The sequence below is a fragment of the Bubalus bubalis genome, chromosome 1 (assembly GCF_019923935.1).
Source record: "Bubalus bubalis isolate 160015118507 breed Murrah chromosome 1, NDDB_SH_1, whole genome shotgun sequence".
Taxonomy (NCBI): domain Eukaryota; kingdom Metazoa; phylum Chordata; class Mammalia; order Artiodactyla; family Bovidae; genus Bubalus; species Bubalus bubalis.
The window spans coordinates 69,680,686-69,694,411 of NC_059157.1; the positions used below are offsets into that span (position 1 = coordinate 69,680,686).

Below are 13,726 nucleotides of genomic sequence, written 5' to 3' on the forward strand. Positions count from 1 at the left end.
ATTTTTTGGATTATTGCCATCCTAGTGGATGTGAAGTGTGTCTCATGGTTTTGATTTGCATTTGACACATATGATGTTGAGCATCTTTTCATGTGCTTATTGGCCTTTTGTCTACATTTTGGGATGAATGTCTTTTCAAATTCTTTGTCCACTTAAAAATTTGGTTATTTACACTTTTATTGAGTTGTAAGAGCTCTTTATATATTCTAGATATAAGTCTTCTATCAGGTATATGATTTGCAAACTTTTGATTCTGGGGGTTGTTTTTCCTTTTTCAAATCGTTTTTTCAAGGACAGATATTTTTGTTTCATACGATTTTTGTGTCATATTCAAGAAGGTTTTGACAAACGCAAGTCATAAAAAATTTTCTCCTATAATTTCTTTCCATTGTTTGATAATTTCAACTCTTACATATAGATTTTGAATTTTTTATAGCAGTGAAGTTACTAGAATCATACCTAAATGTGACAGCCCTAGAATAATTTACATATGTTATAGTAACAAGTGAGTAAAATTCTCTGAGAGCTTACTGGGCATGCTGGATTCGAAATTCTATTGCCAAGTTCTTTAGATGTTTTGCCTTTAATTTCCTTATTAGTCTATTCTCTTGTACTTAATTTAATGTGTTAGTATGTTTCAAGTCCTGTTCAGACCTTGTCCATGACAACTACCTAATAAGGCAGTGAACTATGAGATGCAGTAAATTAGCAGTCTAAAACATGGAGATGCAGGTTCTCTTGCAATTGGCAGGCTGGTTCTTTACCACCAGCACCACCTGGCAAGCCCTTAGGGCCTTAGTGCTTATAGTATATAACCTTCTTTATTATTGTGATTCAGGATGTGAGTCCCTGTCCGTTTTTAAATGCTTGGAGTCTCTGTTTTTTTTTTTTTTTTTTCTTTTAATTTTGTCCTGTGCACTGTAAATTACTCTTGCTTTAAATACCTAGTAGCTGTACTGTGTAAGTTCCTTCTAGAATCTGATGAGACAACAAATGGTCATCAGCAACCTTTGAAAGTTAATCCTTTTCAGAAATGGAAAAGTTCATTCACTACCAAATTAAATTCCCTTTATTAAATTAAAATACGAATTTCAAATTAATATTGAAAGTAAACTGGAAGAACATTGATGAGTAAATATTACTTTTGTTTATTGAGAAGAAATATGCTAATATTAGATGATTGGTTTGAAAATTGTAAGAACTTTTATTTATTTTTTTAATTTTATTTTATTTAACTTTACAATATTGTATTGGTTTTGCCATATATCAAAATGAATCTGCCACAGGTATACATGTGTTCCCCATCCTGAACCCTCCTCCCTCCTCCCTCCCCATACCATCCCTCTGGGTCGTCCCAGTGCACCAGCTTGTATCTAGATGGTCATTACATCTCCAGACAGATTTGTCTTAGCATTTCCTTTAGAATTATTTGCAGCAGCTGATGGTGCAGCAGCTGGTGGAAACTTTCCACAAATAATGACTTTTGACACTTTATAAATTAAAATATTCAAAACAACACTTTATGCAAAATTTTTGTCTTAAAATGCCAAATGGGTCCTTCTCTTTGTATTTCTTCTTTTAATGGTCCTGCTTTCACTGTAGGCAAAGGAAGGATGTTGGTACCTGCCACTCTTACCATATGGAATACCAAATTCTGTGTTTATTTTATGACGTACCTTGTATTTTCCTCCTTTTTTCAACATTAAGTGTTGTTTCTAAATGTCAGGTTCTTTTTTATTGTTCTCTGGGATATTGAGGTAACTCCCCTGTCTTTTTGCCTCCCTAATAGAGAATCTTTCTAATACACAGTTGGTCATGTCACCGCCTCCTAGAAATCAGTGAGCCATATAGAATGAAAGTCGCATTCCATATCATGTTATTTTAAGCCCTGTTGTCTTTGGCCATACGACCGCCTTTCACCCTCACCTTCCACATTAACTTCCTCTCTGATTATGAAATATATTATACATGTACTATCATTTCTGTGTCTTTTTGCTCATGCTGTTTCTTCCGTGTGAATGTTTTTCTCCTTCTGTTGACATACTATTTTCATTCTTCACAACCCAATTTACTTTTTATTTTTAGTATTTTTATTGGAGTATAGCTGCTTTACACTGGTATGTCAGTTTCTGCTATACAGCAAAGTGAGTCATGTATACATATACATATATCCCCTCTTTTTTGGATTTCCTTTCTGTTTAGGTCACCACAGAATACCAATTAGAGTTCCCTATGCTATACAGTAGGTTCTTGTTAGTAATCTGTTTTATTCATAGTAGTTTATCTATGTCAATTCCAATCTCCCAGTTGAACCCCGCCCTTTCCCTCTTGGTATTCATGTGTTTGTTTTGTACATCTTTGTCTCTCTTTCTGCTTTTCAAATAAGATCATCTGTACCATTTTTCTAAATTCCACATGTATGTGTTAATATATGATATTTGTCTTTCTCTTTCTGACTTCACTCTGTATGACAGTCTGTAGGTCCATCCACTTCTCTGCCAGTGACACAGTTTCATTCTTTTTTATGACTGAGTAATATTCCTTTGTGTATATGTGCCATATCTTCTTTATCCATTCCTCTGCTGATGGACATTTAGGTTGCTTCCGTGTCCTGGCTATTGTACATAGTGTTGGAATGAACATTGTGGTGCATGTATATTTTTAAATTAATGTTTTCTCTGGGTATATGTCTAGGCATGGAATTGCTGGGTCATACAGTAGTTCTGCTTTTCGTTTTGGAGGAACATTCATACTTCTCCACAGTGGCTGTAATAATTTACATTCCCACCATCTGTGTAAGAGGTTTCCCTTTTCTCCACACCCACTTCAGCATTTATCATTTGTAGGTATTTTGATGATAGCCATTCTGATTGATGTGAGGTGATATCTCATTGTAATCTTGATTTGCATTTCTCTAATAAATAGTGATGTTGAGTAGCTTTTCATGTATTTATTGGCCATCTGTATATCTTCTTTGGAAAAATGTCTGTGTAGGGTCTGCCCATTTTTCTGGAGAAGGAAATGGCAAACTTTTCCAGTCTTCTTGCCTGGAAAATCCCATGGATGGAGGAGCCTGGCGGTCTACAGTCCATAGAGTCACAATTGTGTTTTGATGCTGAGCTACTTGAACTATTTGTATATTGTAGAGATTAATCCCTTGTCAGTTGCTTCATTTGTACATATTTTCTCCCATCCTGTGGGTTGTCTTTACAACCCAATTTAAATGCTACCTTTTTTGGGAGGAAACCTCTTACTATGCTCTAGTTAAAGTTGAGATTACTTTTCCAGATCTTTTCCTATAATGCATTTCTTGGACTGCCATGCAACACTTCTTTCAGCATAGTGATTTAACTTGAGTTCCTCAGTCAGAGATACCTAGGGTCAAATCCTGGCTCTGCTGCTTACTTCTTCCACAGTTGTGGGAAATTTATGTTGGTAAATTTCTTCCTCATCTCTTGATTGCAGTTAGTTACTGTTTGTATATAATGTTCCAGTCTTTTATTGTGTTAGTTCTCATAGCACAATGCCAGCGTGATAAGTGGTTTATATATGTGTATTCTAGGTACTTGCCCACTTGACTTTCTCTTTTAGTAAATAGTAAGCCCTTTGAGGACAGGAAATTAACGTGACTCATCTTAGTATCCTTTCCATTTTACTGGTTCCAAAAGAAAATTTCATGCTGTCTTTACTTTTGTTTGAAATGACTCATGGAACATGTTAAACCTAACTCATCAGAATTGAAATATTAATTTATTGCTATATTGTCTTGTTCCACAAGGAACTTGGGGTGACTTACGAGATGCATAAAGAACAAAAGACTGAAACATAAATAAAATGGTAGTAAGTGCATTTTGAATGATTGAATAGTTTAATTTCATCCATGTGAACCCAAGTGAAACAAAAGCTATAGATAAGGAAATATTAATGCTTGTCTTCATTTTGTCCCGTTTTGTAGGATCTCGTCTTCGCCAGGAAGACTTTCCCCCAAGGATCGTGGAGCACCCTTCCGATGTCATTGTCTCTAAGGGAGAGCCCACTACTTTGAACTGTAAGGCCGAGGGCCGGCCAACGCCCACCATTGAGTGGTACAAGGATGGTGAGCGGGTGGAGACTGACAAGGATGATCCCCGGTCCCATAGGATGCTTCTGCCCAGCGGATCCTTATTCTTCTTGCGCATTGTGCATGGGCGCAGAAGTAAACCGGATGAAGGAAGCTATGTGTGTGTTGCAAGGAACTATCTTGGTGAAGCAGTGAGTCGAAATGCATCTCTGGAAGTGGCATGTAAGTACACTTAATGAATCTCATAAATGGCATGCACTTTGACTTATTTTTAGTAAGCTTTGATTTATTCCCATGGGTGGTTAATACCTAAAGAATAGAAGTCAACACTTTGACTAATTTGTATTGTACCTTCTCCAGAGAAAGCTCATCAAAATAATGTATAGCCAAGGTGTTGCAATAGAATTATTTATTGAGCTGGCCAAAAAGTTTGTTTGGATTTTTCCAATATAGCATACAGAAACCTGAACAAATTTTTGGCCATCCTAATATATTGAAAGAGTGTGGGTATTATATTATTATATTAAAGCAAGGTGGCAATGATGCTGATCATATTTTAAATTTGAATTTTTAATGAGAGATATAATCAAGTATTATGATCGGCAATGTTAAAGACTTTATGTGTAACGTGGCATCAAATATAATGCATAAATTCATTATTGTACCTATTTCTGTTCTGTTTATATGTATCTATTTTAATATATTTATACATATTTTTAATATCTAATTTTTATTGGGCAGCTTTAAAATGAATATACTCTTTAGGTTATATTAACTCTTTTGCTTCCAGGGTAAATTCAGAGATCATTACCCAAGGCATGTAGGGGAAAATATACTAACAAAAGCAATTATATTTTTTTTTTATTAAAAATACACTAGAGAAGAAAAGTGATTTTTGTTTATAGTCAAAATGTTCATATATAGGAAGATCTTGCTCAGATTTTATAATCAGTAATAGCTAATGATTTGTCCTGCCTTTGACACTTAAGATTATATTTGTTTATTAATCATGTAGCCCAAATAGCACTGGTAAATCAATATATCAAGACTTTGCATCTATTTGACAATTGACTCCATACCTTTATTTTTTGAATGGTTTTCAAGAACAAATTTCAAAATACATTAGATTTGTTTTCTGGTTTGTACGTAAGGATTTGGTGTCACAATTGAAACAGCATCATATGATTTTGGTATTCTCTATTTTGAAGAAATATTTTATCAAGAATTATTTGTGAATAAGATGGCAGTAATTGAGTTTTAAAAAATTCTGTGCTTTTCAACTTCTTGCATGTACCAGTAGGTGTTCATAGATAACTGAAGTATTTCAGAATGCATGAGTCTTTTTTTTTTCTTTACATAGCTATAATGGGAGTCCTGGATATAATATTTCATGGGCTCATGTCTACAATTAACTGATACTATACTCACAAGCTATATGGTATTACATGATTATAAAACTTGTATATATATGTATTGAAATACTCAACAATATATCATTATCTTTATATATGAAAGCATCTTTTAGTAAAAAAATCATACAATTTCTTAGCTGGCTCAATGAAAGTTTTTGCTCTTTAGCATCCAGTATTTAAATTTATGGTTTGTACTAGGAAATCTGGAACCCGCTCCATGCTTGAAATGTGTAAGCCCAATAGGAAAACACTACACGAATTCTAAAACCCTAATTTATTCTGTGAAGTACTTGTACTTTGAGATATAAGCATTAGAACTTTTGCTAGCAATGCCATTTTGTACCTGATCAGGTTAGATCCCTGGATCTGGGAGATCCTCAGGAGAAGGTAATGGCAACCCACTCCAGTATTCTTGCCTGTGAAATCCCCTGGCGGGTTATAGACCATTGCAAAAGAGTCAGAAATGACTTAGCTAATAAAACAACAATAAGCTAAGTAATTTCATTTTTATAACTTTCTTTTAAAAGCAGTTAGTGTAAATGCAGTTTAGTGAGATATATACCCAGAACCTCAAGAAAGCAAATATTCTAAACTGCCTATTTTTGTTTTGAATTATCTTATTTCTGGAACATTTCAAACATATCAAAATATTTCAATGTCCATTCTATTGACTTTTCCCTCCACAGGATCCCTTTATAGTAAATGTAACAGGCATTATTTTTTTCCTTTTATAAATAGAATGAAACCCCTTATGGCTGGGTGACCAAGACTCAGACCATAAGTTAATGGGGAATTCAGGATCAGGGCATGTTTGTTCTAATTTTCAGTTTTAGAGGATTATGCCATATTTGGAAAAACAATCAAATGAAATCTGGCTCATTTTATATTAAAAAATAAAGAAGTTTTAATTAAAAGTTTTATTTTATCTACTCAATAGCAAATAATGCTTTTTACTTTTTTAATTGAAGTATAGTTGATGTGCAATATTATAGCCATTTCAGGTGTACAATATAGTGATTTACAATTTTTAAAGGTTAAATTTCACTTATAGTTGTTATAAAATATGGGCTGTAATCCCTGTGTTGTAATATATATCCTGTTAGCTTATTTATTTTAAGCAAATAACTCTATTTTTAATCCTTAACTTTCTTCTTAATATTAAATTTTATATAAATCAACCAGTCACTTTTTTGTTGGACAGCTATAAACTTATTTTATTTTCTGAGCCTTAACTCTCTTAAAATTGCTTCTAACACACATGCACCTTGCACTTTTATTTAACTGAAAGGATTTCTCTCTTTCCTAGTTGTGTCATTAATAATGAATCAAACTGTTTGAGAAGAAAAATTTGAAACTATGATTTTTTTTTTCATGTAATGTGGAAGTAGCATTTTTCTTTATTTTTTAAATCAGTAAGCTTTGAGGAATGCTAAAAAATGCTTCTGACTTAGAGAGGAGAACAGGACGGATTCTAAATTGGATTCAGCTAGTGAATAAAATTCTTCCTTCTAATGCCCTGTCAACAGTTCATGCCATTTGAGCCAACACGAGATCAAATAATCTCCATTTATATGTGCTCATCCTTTTCCCATTAGCTCATCAGTATTCTTCCTTTCCTTGTGTGTTTCATAAAATGTGTTAATATGGAAATCTAGGTCAAAGCATTGTGATTTGTCAGTACTATTGATAACCAAGGTATATTTTTATAAACTGATAGGAGCCACCATGGGTCATATAAATGTCTGGCCTTCATATTTTAGGATACGGCATAATTGCTCAATTATGGCACATCTATTTATAAGTTGTTAAAGGAAAGAATGGAAGCCTGAAGACACTATGTATTTGCAGAACTGAAGGTAGCTTGATATGAGGTTGATGGCCAGCATGAGTCATGCGGTAAATCCTAAAATCTAGACTTTTTGCTACATAAAAGGCGAATGTTAGAAAGAAAATTGAAGATTAGGTTAAAGTGATGAAGATTGAAATCAGAGTAGAGTTAGAAGCGATAAAATCATTCAGAGAAAAGTATATGGTAGATTTTAAATTGGATGAAACAGTGAGGATTCTAAGAAGGAAATAGTTTGAATCATACTTACAAACTGTATCAGTTTGTGGTTGGTTTGGGAGATAAAGGTAATTCCCAGATGTTTTTGGTGGAGTGACTAGGTGTATTATGATACCTACCATAGAAAGGGATGGCAGATACAGGAGAAATAGCTCTAGCGGGAATAGGAAAGTGTAGTCAGTATCGTTGCATTGTTTGACATACCAATGAAATAATAGCAAGGTAAAAATATGCCATGTTCCATTAAGAAAAGAGCTCCTGGAATTGACAGGTCTTTCCCAGATGGAAGTTGTAGCCATGGGGGTAGATACACGTGGATGTGAATACCCAGGCAAGCTCTTTGTAGGGAGTGGTTGATAAGACCTGAGATCATTTTCATTGTTTGGAACCCTAACATTTAATGGCAGGCAAAGGAAAGGATTCTAGTGCAGGAGGCTCAGAGAAGGTATTGAGGTGCTAGAATATGAGAAATGGAGTGAAAAGAAAAATAAGCAGATGATTTTAAGAAAGAGAAGTATTTGGCAATACAAATGCCACAGGGTAGTCTAATTAAAAGTACCTGTGGGCTCCAGGGATGGAAAGAAAGTACAGCAGCTCAAGAATGAGTGAGTAGGTGGTGAAGTTGGAGTGGCACATGACAAGTGCCTGTTCTTTCAAGAATTCAGATCTGAATTGGGTATGAGGAACCACAGCAGGGTATTCCAAGTTCTGCACTATTACCCTTTGTGATGGGGTAATTCCCTGTTGTAGGAGCTCTGCTGTGCATCATAGAATATATAGCAGCATCTCTGGTCTTTACTGAGGAGTTGCCAGTAGGACCCCTGCAATCCAAGTTGTGGGCTTCCCTGGTGCTCAGTGGTAAGGAGTCCACCTGTCACTGCAGGAGACATGAATTCAATCCCTGGGAAGTTCCCCTGGAAAAGGAACTGGTGACCCACCCTAGTGTTCTTTCCTGGGAAATCCCATGGACAGAGGAGCCTGGCAGGCTACCGTGCTACAGTCATTGCAAAAGAGTTAAGACACAACCTGGCGACTAAACAACAACAGCCCAAGTCATGACAGCAAAATCTTTCTCCGGGTTCTGTCAAATGTCCTCTTGATGGGGCGGGGGCTGGGGAGAGGGTCAAAATCAGTTGAGAATTGATTTAAGTGTATATAAGATGCATTGGAGAAGGAAATGGCAACCCACTCCAGTGTTCTTGCCTGGAGAATTCCAGGGACGGGGGAGCCTGGTGGGCTGCCGTCTATGGGGTCGCACAGAGTCGGACACGACTGAAGCGACTTAGCAGCAGCAGCAGCAAGGTGCTTAAGAATATATGGATAAGTAGCAAACAAACTTATAAATTTTATTGTGAAATAATTATTGAGAAAAAATCTGGAATTTTTGACTCTGCTTCATCTTGATTTTCATTTCAAATTTCAACAGTCTTGCTTCCTGTTGTTAATGAACTGTGCAGTTTTATTGATAGCCATCTGTCTTAACTGATTGTATGGAAGTTAGCCTATTTTTTTTTTTATCTTACTATATTTATTCTCTCTTGTTTTTTTCTTAAATACACAGTTCAGTTTATGAAAGGGAACAGTATAATGCTGGAAAAAACTGTTTAGAACTTATTGCAGAGGAGATTTGAATCACTTTGCTCGTATTTGTTTTTTTTATCTAATTGCTTTGGGGAAAAAATAACAACAACAACAACAAACAAACCAGAAAGTACTTTTTAAATCACTTGAACTCAAAGAAGGTTTTTAGCCAAGAAAAAAAAAAGTGATTTTTACATATTTAGAAAACAGAATTGCAGGGTCTACAAGTAAGGCACTTGGCACTGAAGAACTGAATACACAGTTTTCCGATGGGACCACCAAGAGAGCTGAGGCGTAACTGGTTCAGATAGAGTTTCAGTTTGAACTCCGATGCTCCCTGTGTTTGGAGCAGGAGGAGCTCGCGGGTCCTCACACAGATTGAGGCTGACTCTGATGCAGCCTGAGTCAGTGGCAGCCCCTAGAGATGGCAGCTGTAGCCCCAGGTGGTAAATATATGACAGCAGCTTGATCTATCGACCAGGGTAAGACGGGGTTCTGGCCTAAATGAAAATTCATGAAAAATTGATGAAGTCCCCAGATTATTTTTTCCGTTTCCTTTTCTTTGCACTGAGCCAGTGCAGAGAGGGGAGATTAAATGAGGTGCTGAACGCTTTAGTGGCAAAAAGGTTGTGGTTCAAAGGTCAGGGGTCACTTAGAAACCGATCTTTTTTTTTTCTTCCCCTTATAAAGCAAAACTAAAACGCAACTTTTCAGATTAGCTATGATTTACCTTTACTTTTATAAAATTAAAAAAAAAATAGCTAAATGTTTGACAGTTGGCTTTTGATGCAACTACAAAAGAGAACAGATGTGGTTCATAATTCAATTGGGGAGCTAGAAATAGATGGAATTCCATGACTGTGGGGTGATTTATTTCTCTTCTTTCATTTTTTTTCTTTTTTTCTTTCCATTTTTTTGTTTCCATGTATGAAGACTCATGCCTCAAGAAAGTCATTTAGAGAAGGAAAAGGTCTTGCATTATTTATAAGTCACAGATTGCTGGGAGAGCAGAGCTATGGAACACTCTACAAACATAATGATCCTGTTTGCTTTAAATCTAAAACTAAATTGATGTTTTATCTGTACAAGAAAGAAAGGTTATAGAAGTAGACTGACTTTAGTAACAGAGGTCACAGGTGGCATTAAAAATGAACACAAGGTGAATTGTTTCATTGATATTTCCTAATAAATATGTAATTTTTTTCTTTTTCTTTTCTTTACTTTCAGCTGTAAATGAATGTTATCCAGACAAAATACTTCTATGCTCCAAAAACACATGAGATAAATTGAGAAAAGGCTGAGCCATGGAGAACTTTTTTTAAAAAAATAATACTTTATTGAGATATGTTGTTGTTCAGTCACGAACTCATTTTGACTCTTTGTGACCCCATGGACTGCAGCATGCTAGGCTTCCTTGTCCTTTACTGTCTCTCCAAGTTTGCTCAAATTCATGTCCATTGAGTCAGTGATTCTATCTAACCAGCTCATGCTCTACTGCCAGTTCACATATTATTTACCCATTTAAAATATACAATTTAATTTTTTTTTAAGTGTATTCACTGGGTTGGGCAACCAATACCACAATCTAATTTGAACATTTTTGTCACTTCTAAAGGAAATTCTGTACCCATTAGCAGCCAATTCTCATTCTCCTGCATCCCTTCTGCAGTATCCCTAAGCAAACCCTGATCCATTATCTGACTCTATATGTTTGCCTGCCTTGTGCATGTCATATAAATGAAATCACACAGTATATGGTCTTTTTTGATTAGCTGCTTTTCCTTAGTATAATGTTTTCAATGATCAACTTTGTTGTAGGATATATCAGTACTTTATTTATTTATATTGTTGAATAATATTCTATTGTATGAATATACCACATTTTTCCATTCACTCACACATTGATGGGAATTTGGGTTTCCACTTTTTGTCAATTATGAATAATGCTGCTATGAATATTCTTGCAAGTTTTTGTGTGACCTATGGTTTCATTTGGGGATTCTCTTGGGTGTATAGCTAAGAGTGGAATTAGGTTAGTCATATGGTAACTTAACTTTTTGAAGACTTATATGTAACTTTTAAGTGTAGATAAAACAGTATTTAGTAGTGTTATTGAATACAATGTACCTAGCACCCCTCTTTGTATAAAGCATAGCTATAAACTATTGTCAGTATTTGATGAAATATTATTGACTGGCCGGCATATTATACTTCCTTATGGTACATGTCCATATTTTAATATATAATTTAATTAATTAAAATATGAATTAGTTAATTATGTGAAGTCACTGGCTGGTCGGTCATGAACTAGGTCTTTGACCTAGTTATTTAATTCACGTAGGTATGATTTGATGAAATATATTCTGAAATTACTTCCCTTTGTGAAACTTCTTACCAGACCATGTTGATTTTGGCCCCAGTTAAGTTGAATAATCTTGCTGTTTGAATCTTACTTCACTTTCTCCCACTTTTTTATTTGTCATGAAAGAGGAGACTATTCTGGCTTCTCAGGAGATGACATTATCTTTCCTAAGAATAACTGACATAACCTTTCCTGTTCCCATGTTATTTTTCCTTTGAAAAATCTTAAAAATCTGTGTTTTTTTAATTTATTAGGAAGTTTTAGAATAAGAAATTGATGGTAATTGCAATAAAAGTTGATTAATTCCAGGAGTAGGAAACCAATGTACTGCTCTCATGACACAACTTTACTAAAACAAGCAAACCTTTCTATTTAAATGTAAAGGAAGCAACTAGTCAAGTGAAACTGATTTTCATAGATCTTGACCAAGAAAAATAGAGGAGCCACTGGCTTTTTCATGATCACTTTATTTATATGAGTTCGTTGCTCAGTAGTGTCTGACTTTTTGTAACCCCATGGACTGTAGCCCACTAGGCTCCTCTGTCCATAAATTCTCTGGGCAAGAATATTGGAGTTGATTGCCATTTCCTCCTGCATGGGAATCTTTCTGATCTAGGGATCTAACCTGGGTCTCCTGCATTGCTGGCAGATTCTTCACAGTCAGAGTCACCAGGGAAGCCCCTATTTCTATATATTTCAACAGAGAATGAAGAGATTTTGTGGGGAGGGTATACAGACAACCACCGAAAACTACTCATACCTTAACATACTTGGTCCATGTTATGAAGTAAATAGTGGCCCCCTAATTCACATATTGAAGCTCTAATTTGCACTAATTTCTAGTACGTCAGATTATGACTGTGTTGGGAGATTGGGTCTTTAAAGAGAGAAATTAAAATGTAGCAGTTAGGGAGGGTCCTAATCTGTTCTAACTGGTGGTCTTATAAGAAGAGGATGTTTAGACACATAGACACCAAAGATGCCTGTGCGCAGAGGGAAGACCGTGTGAGAACACAATCGGAAGGTGGTCACCGTCCTCAAGGAAGAAGAAACTCAAACCGCCAACACCTTTGTCTTAGGTTTTAGCTTCCAGAACTCTGAGAAAATAAATTTCTGCTTTTAAGTCACAGGCACTATGGTATTTGTGATGGCAACCCTAGCAAATTAATAGAGGCCATTTATCTTATAGCAAGCATAATTACTAGTAAGAGACCATATTAAGAAAAAATAATGATAAGAATCAAAATATTGTTTGTGCTCTACAGATCTCATACTGCCTTGTATTCACAGTGTTGGTCCAAGAGCAAAACCAATACAATAGTGTAAAGTTTTAAAAGAAATTTGTAAACTCAGTTGACAGTATTATAAAGCAAGGATGTATAGACACAGAGAAACCAATCTAAAATGTCTTTAACTAGAAACAAAAGACAACTGCAAATATTACGGCATTTTTTTGGTATTAGAGAATAATGTTAGAAGATACATGTGTGTGCCATGCACACATCTGTGTTATTTGGGCTGTTTTGTCTTGTGGCTTTTAATTTTGTAATTCTCCATCAATTCATTTGATACAAAGGTCTCTTATTTAATCTTTACAAATGAAGGTGTGAAATTTCTATGCCTGGAGTATGTGTTTGAGCTTATGAACTACTCAGAGAGTTGTAATGCTCTATTTTGATATCAGGTTTCTGTTGATTGAATTAATTGTATTCAACCCTTCTCCCTTTACAAGTCTCAAGTTGCCATTCACTCAAATTAGCTTGAATTAATTCTGATTCCAAGAAAGCACACAAAGAAAAGAGAAATTTTGATGTCCTCTTCAAAAGATTATTTCCAAAACCAATTTAATCCTGAGCTCTGTAAACATGTAAATCCTATCCATGGAATGACAGTCAAAAATATTTATAGTGATACTAAGGTATATTAAGACAAAGATCTGTTGATCCAGCTTTTGTTTTCAATTTCAGAATTTTTTTTTAGGTAAATGTAAGAAATGTCTAACCTACTCCAGTATTCTTGCCTGGAGAATCCCAAATTCATAGGGTCTCAAGAGTCGGACGTGACTGAAGTGACTTATTAGCACGTATGCATGCACAAGAGTTGCCTATTTAAGGTTTGGAGGGTTTCCCACCTATAAACCTTCAATTTATTCGATTTCAACTGGTTTGTAAATAAAAGTCGATTCTACTGAAAAGGTATATAGGTTGATATGGTAGTTAGGAAACATAGTTATTTTACAGCAACTT

At 35.2% G+C, this 13,726-nt stretch overlaps 1 protein-coding gene across 8 annotated transcripts in view; it reads left to right on the forward strand.

Annotated features, from left to right (window-relative positions):
- ROBO2 (roundabout guidance receptor 2) overlaps positions 1-13,726 on the forward strand; it is a 663,217-nt gene that overhangs the window by 65,478 nt on the left and 584,013 nt on the right. For all 8 annotated transcript variants that reach the window (XM_044940048.2, XM_044940051.2, XM_044940065.2 and 5 more), the window contains exon 2: positions 3,956-4,282. In XM_044940048.2, the coding sequence (XP_044795983.2) occupies positions 3,956-4,282 (327 nt within the window). The remainder of the gene's footprint in view (positions 1-3,955; positions 4,283-13,726) is intronic.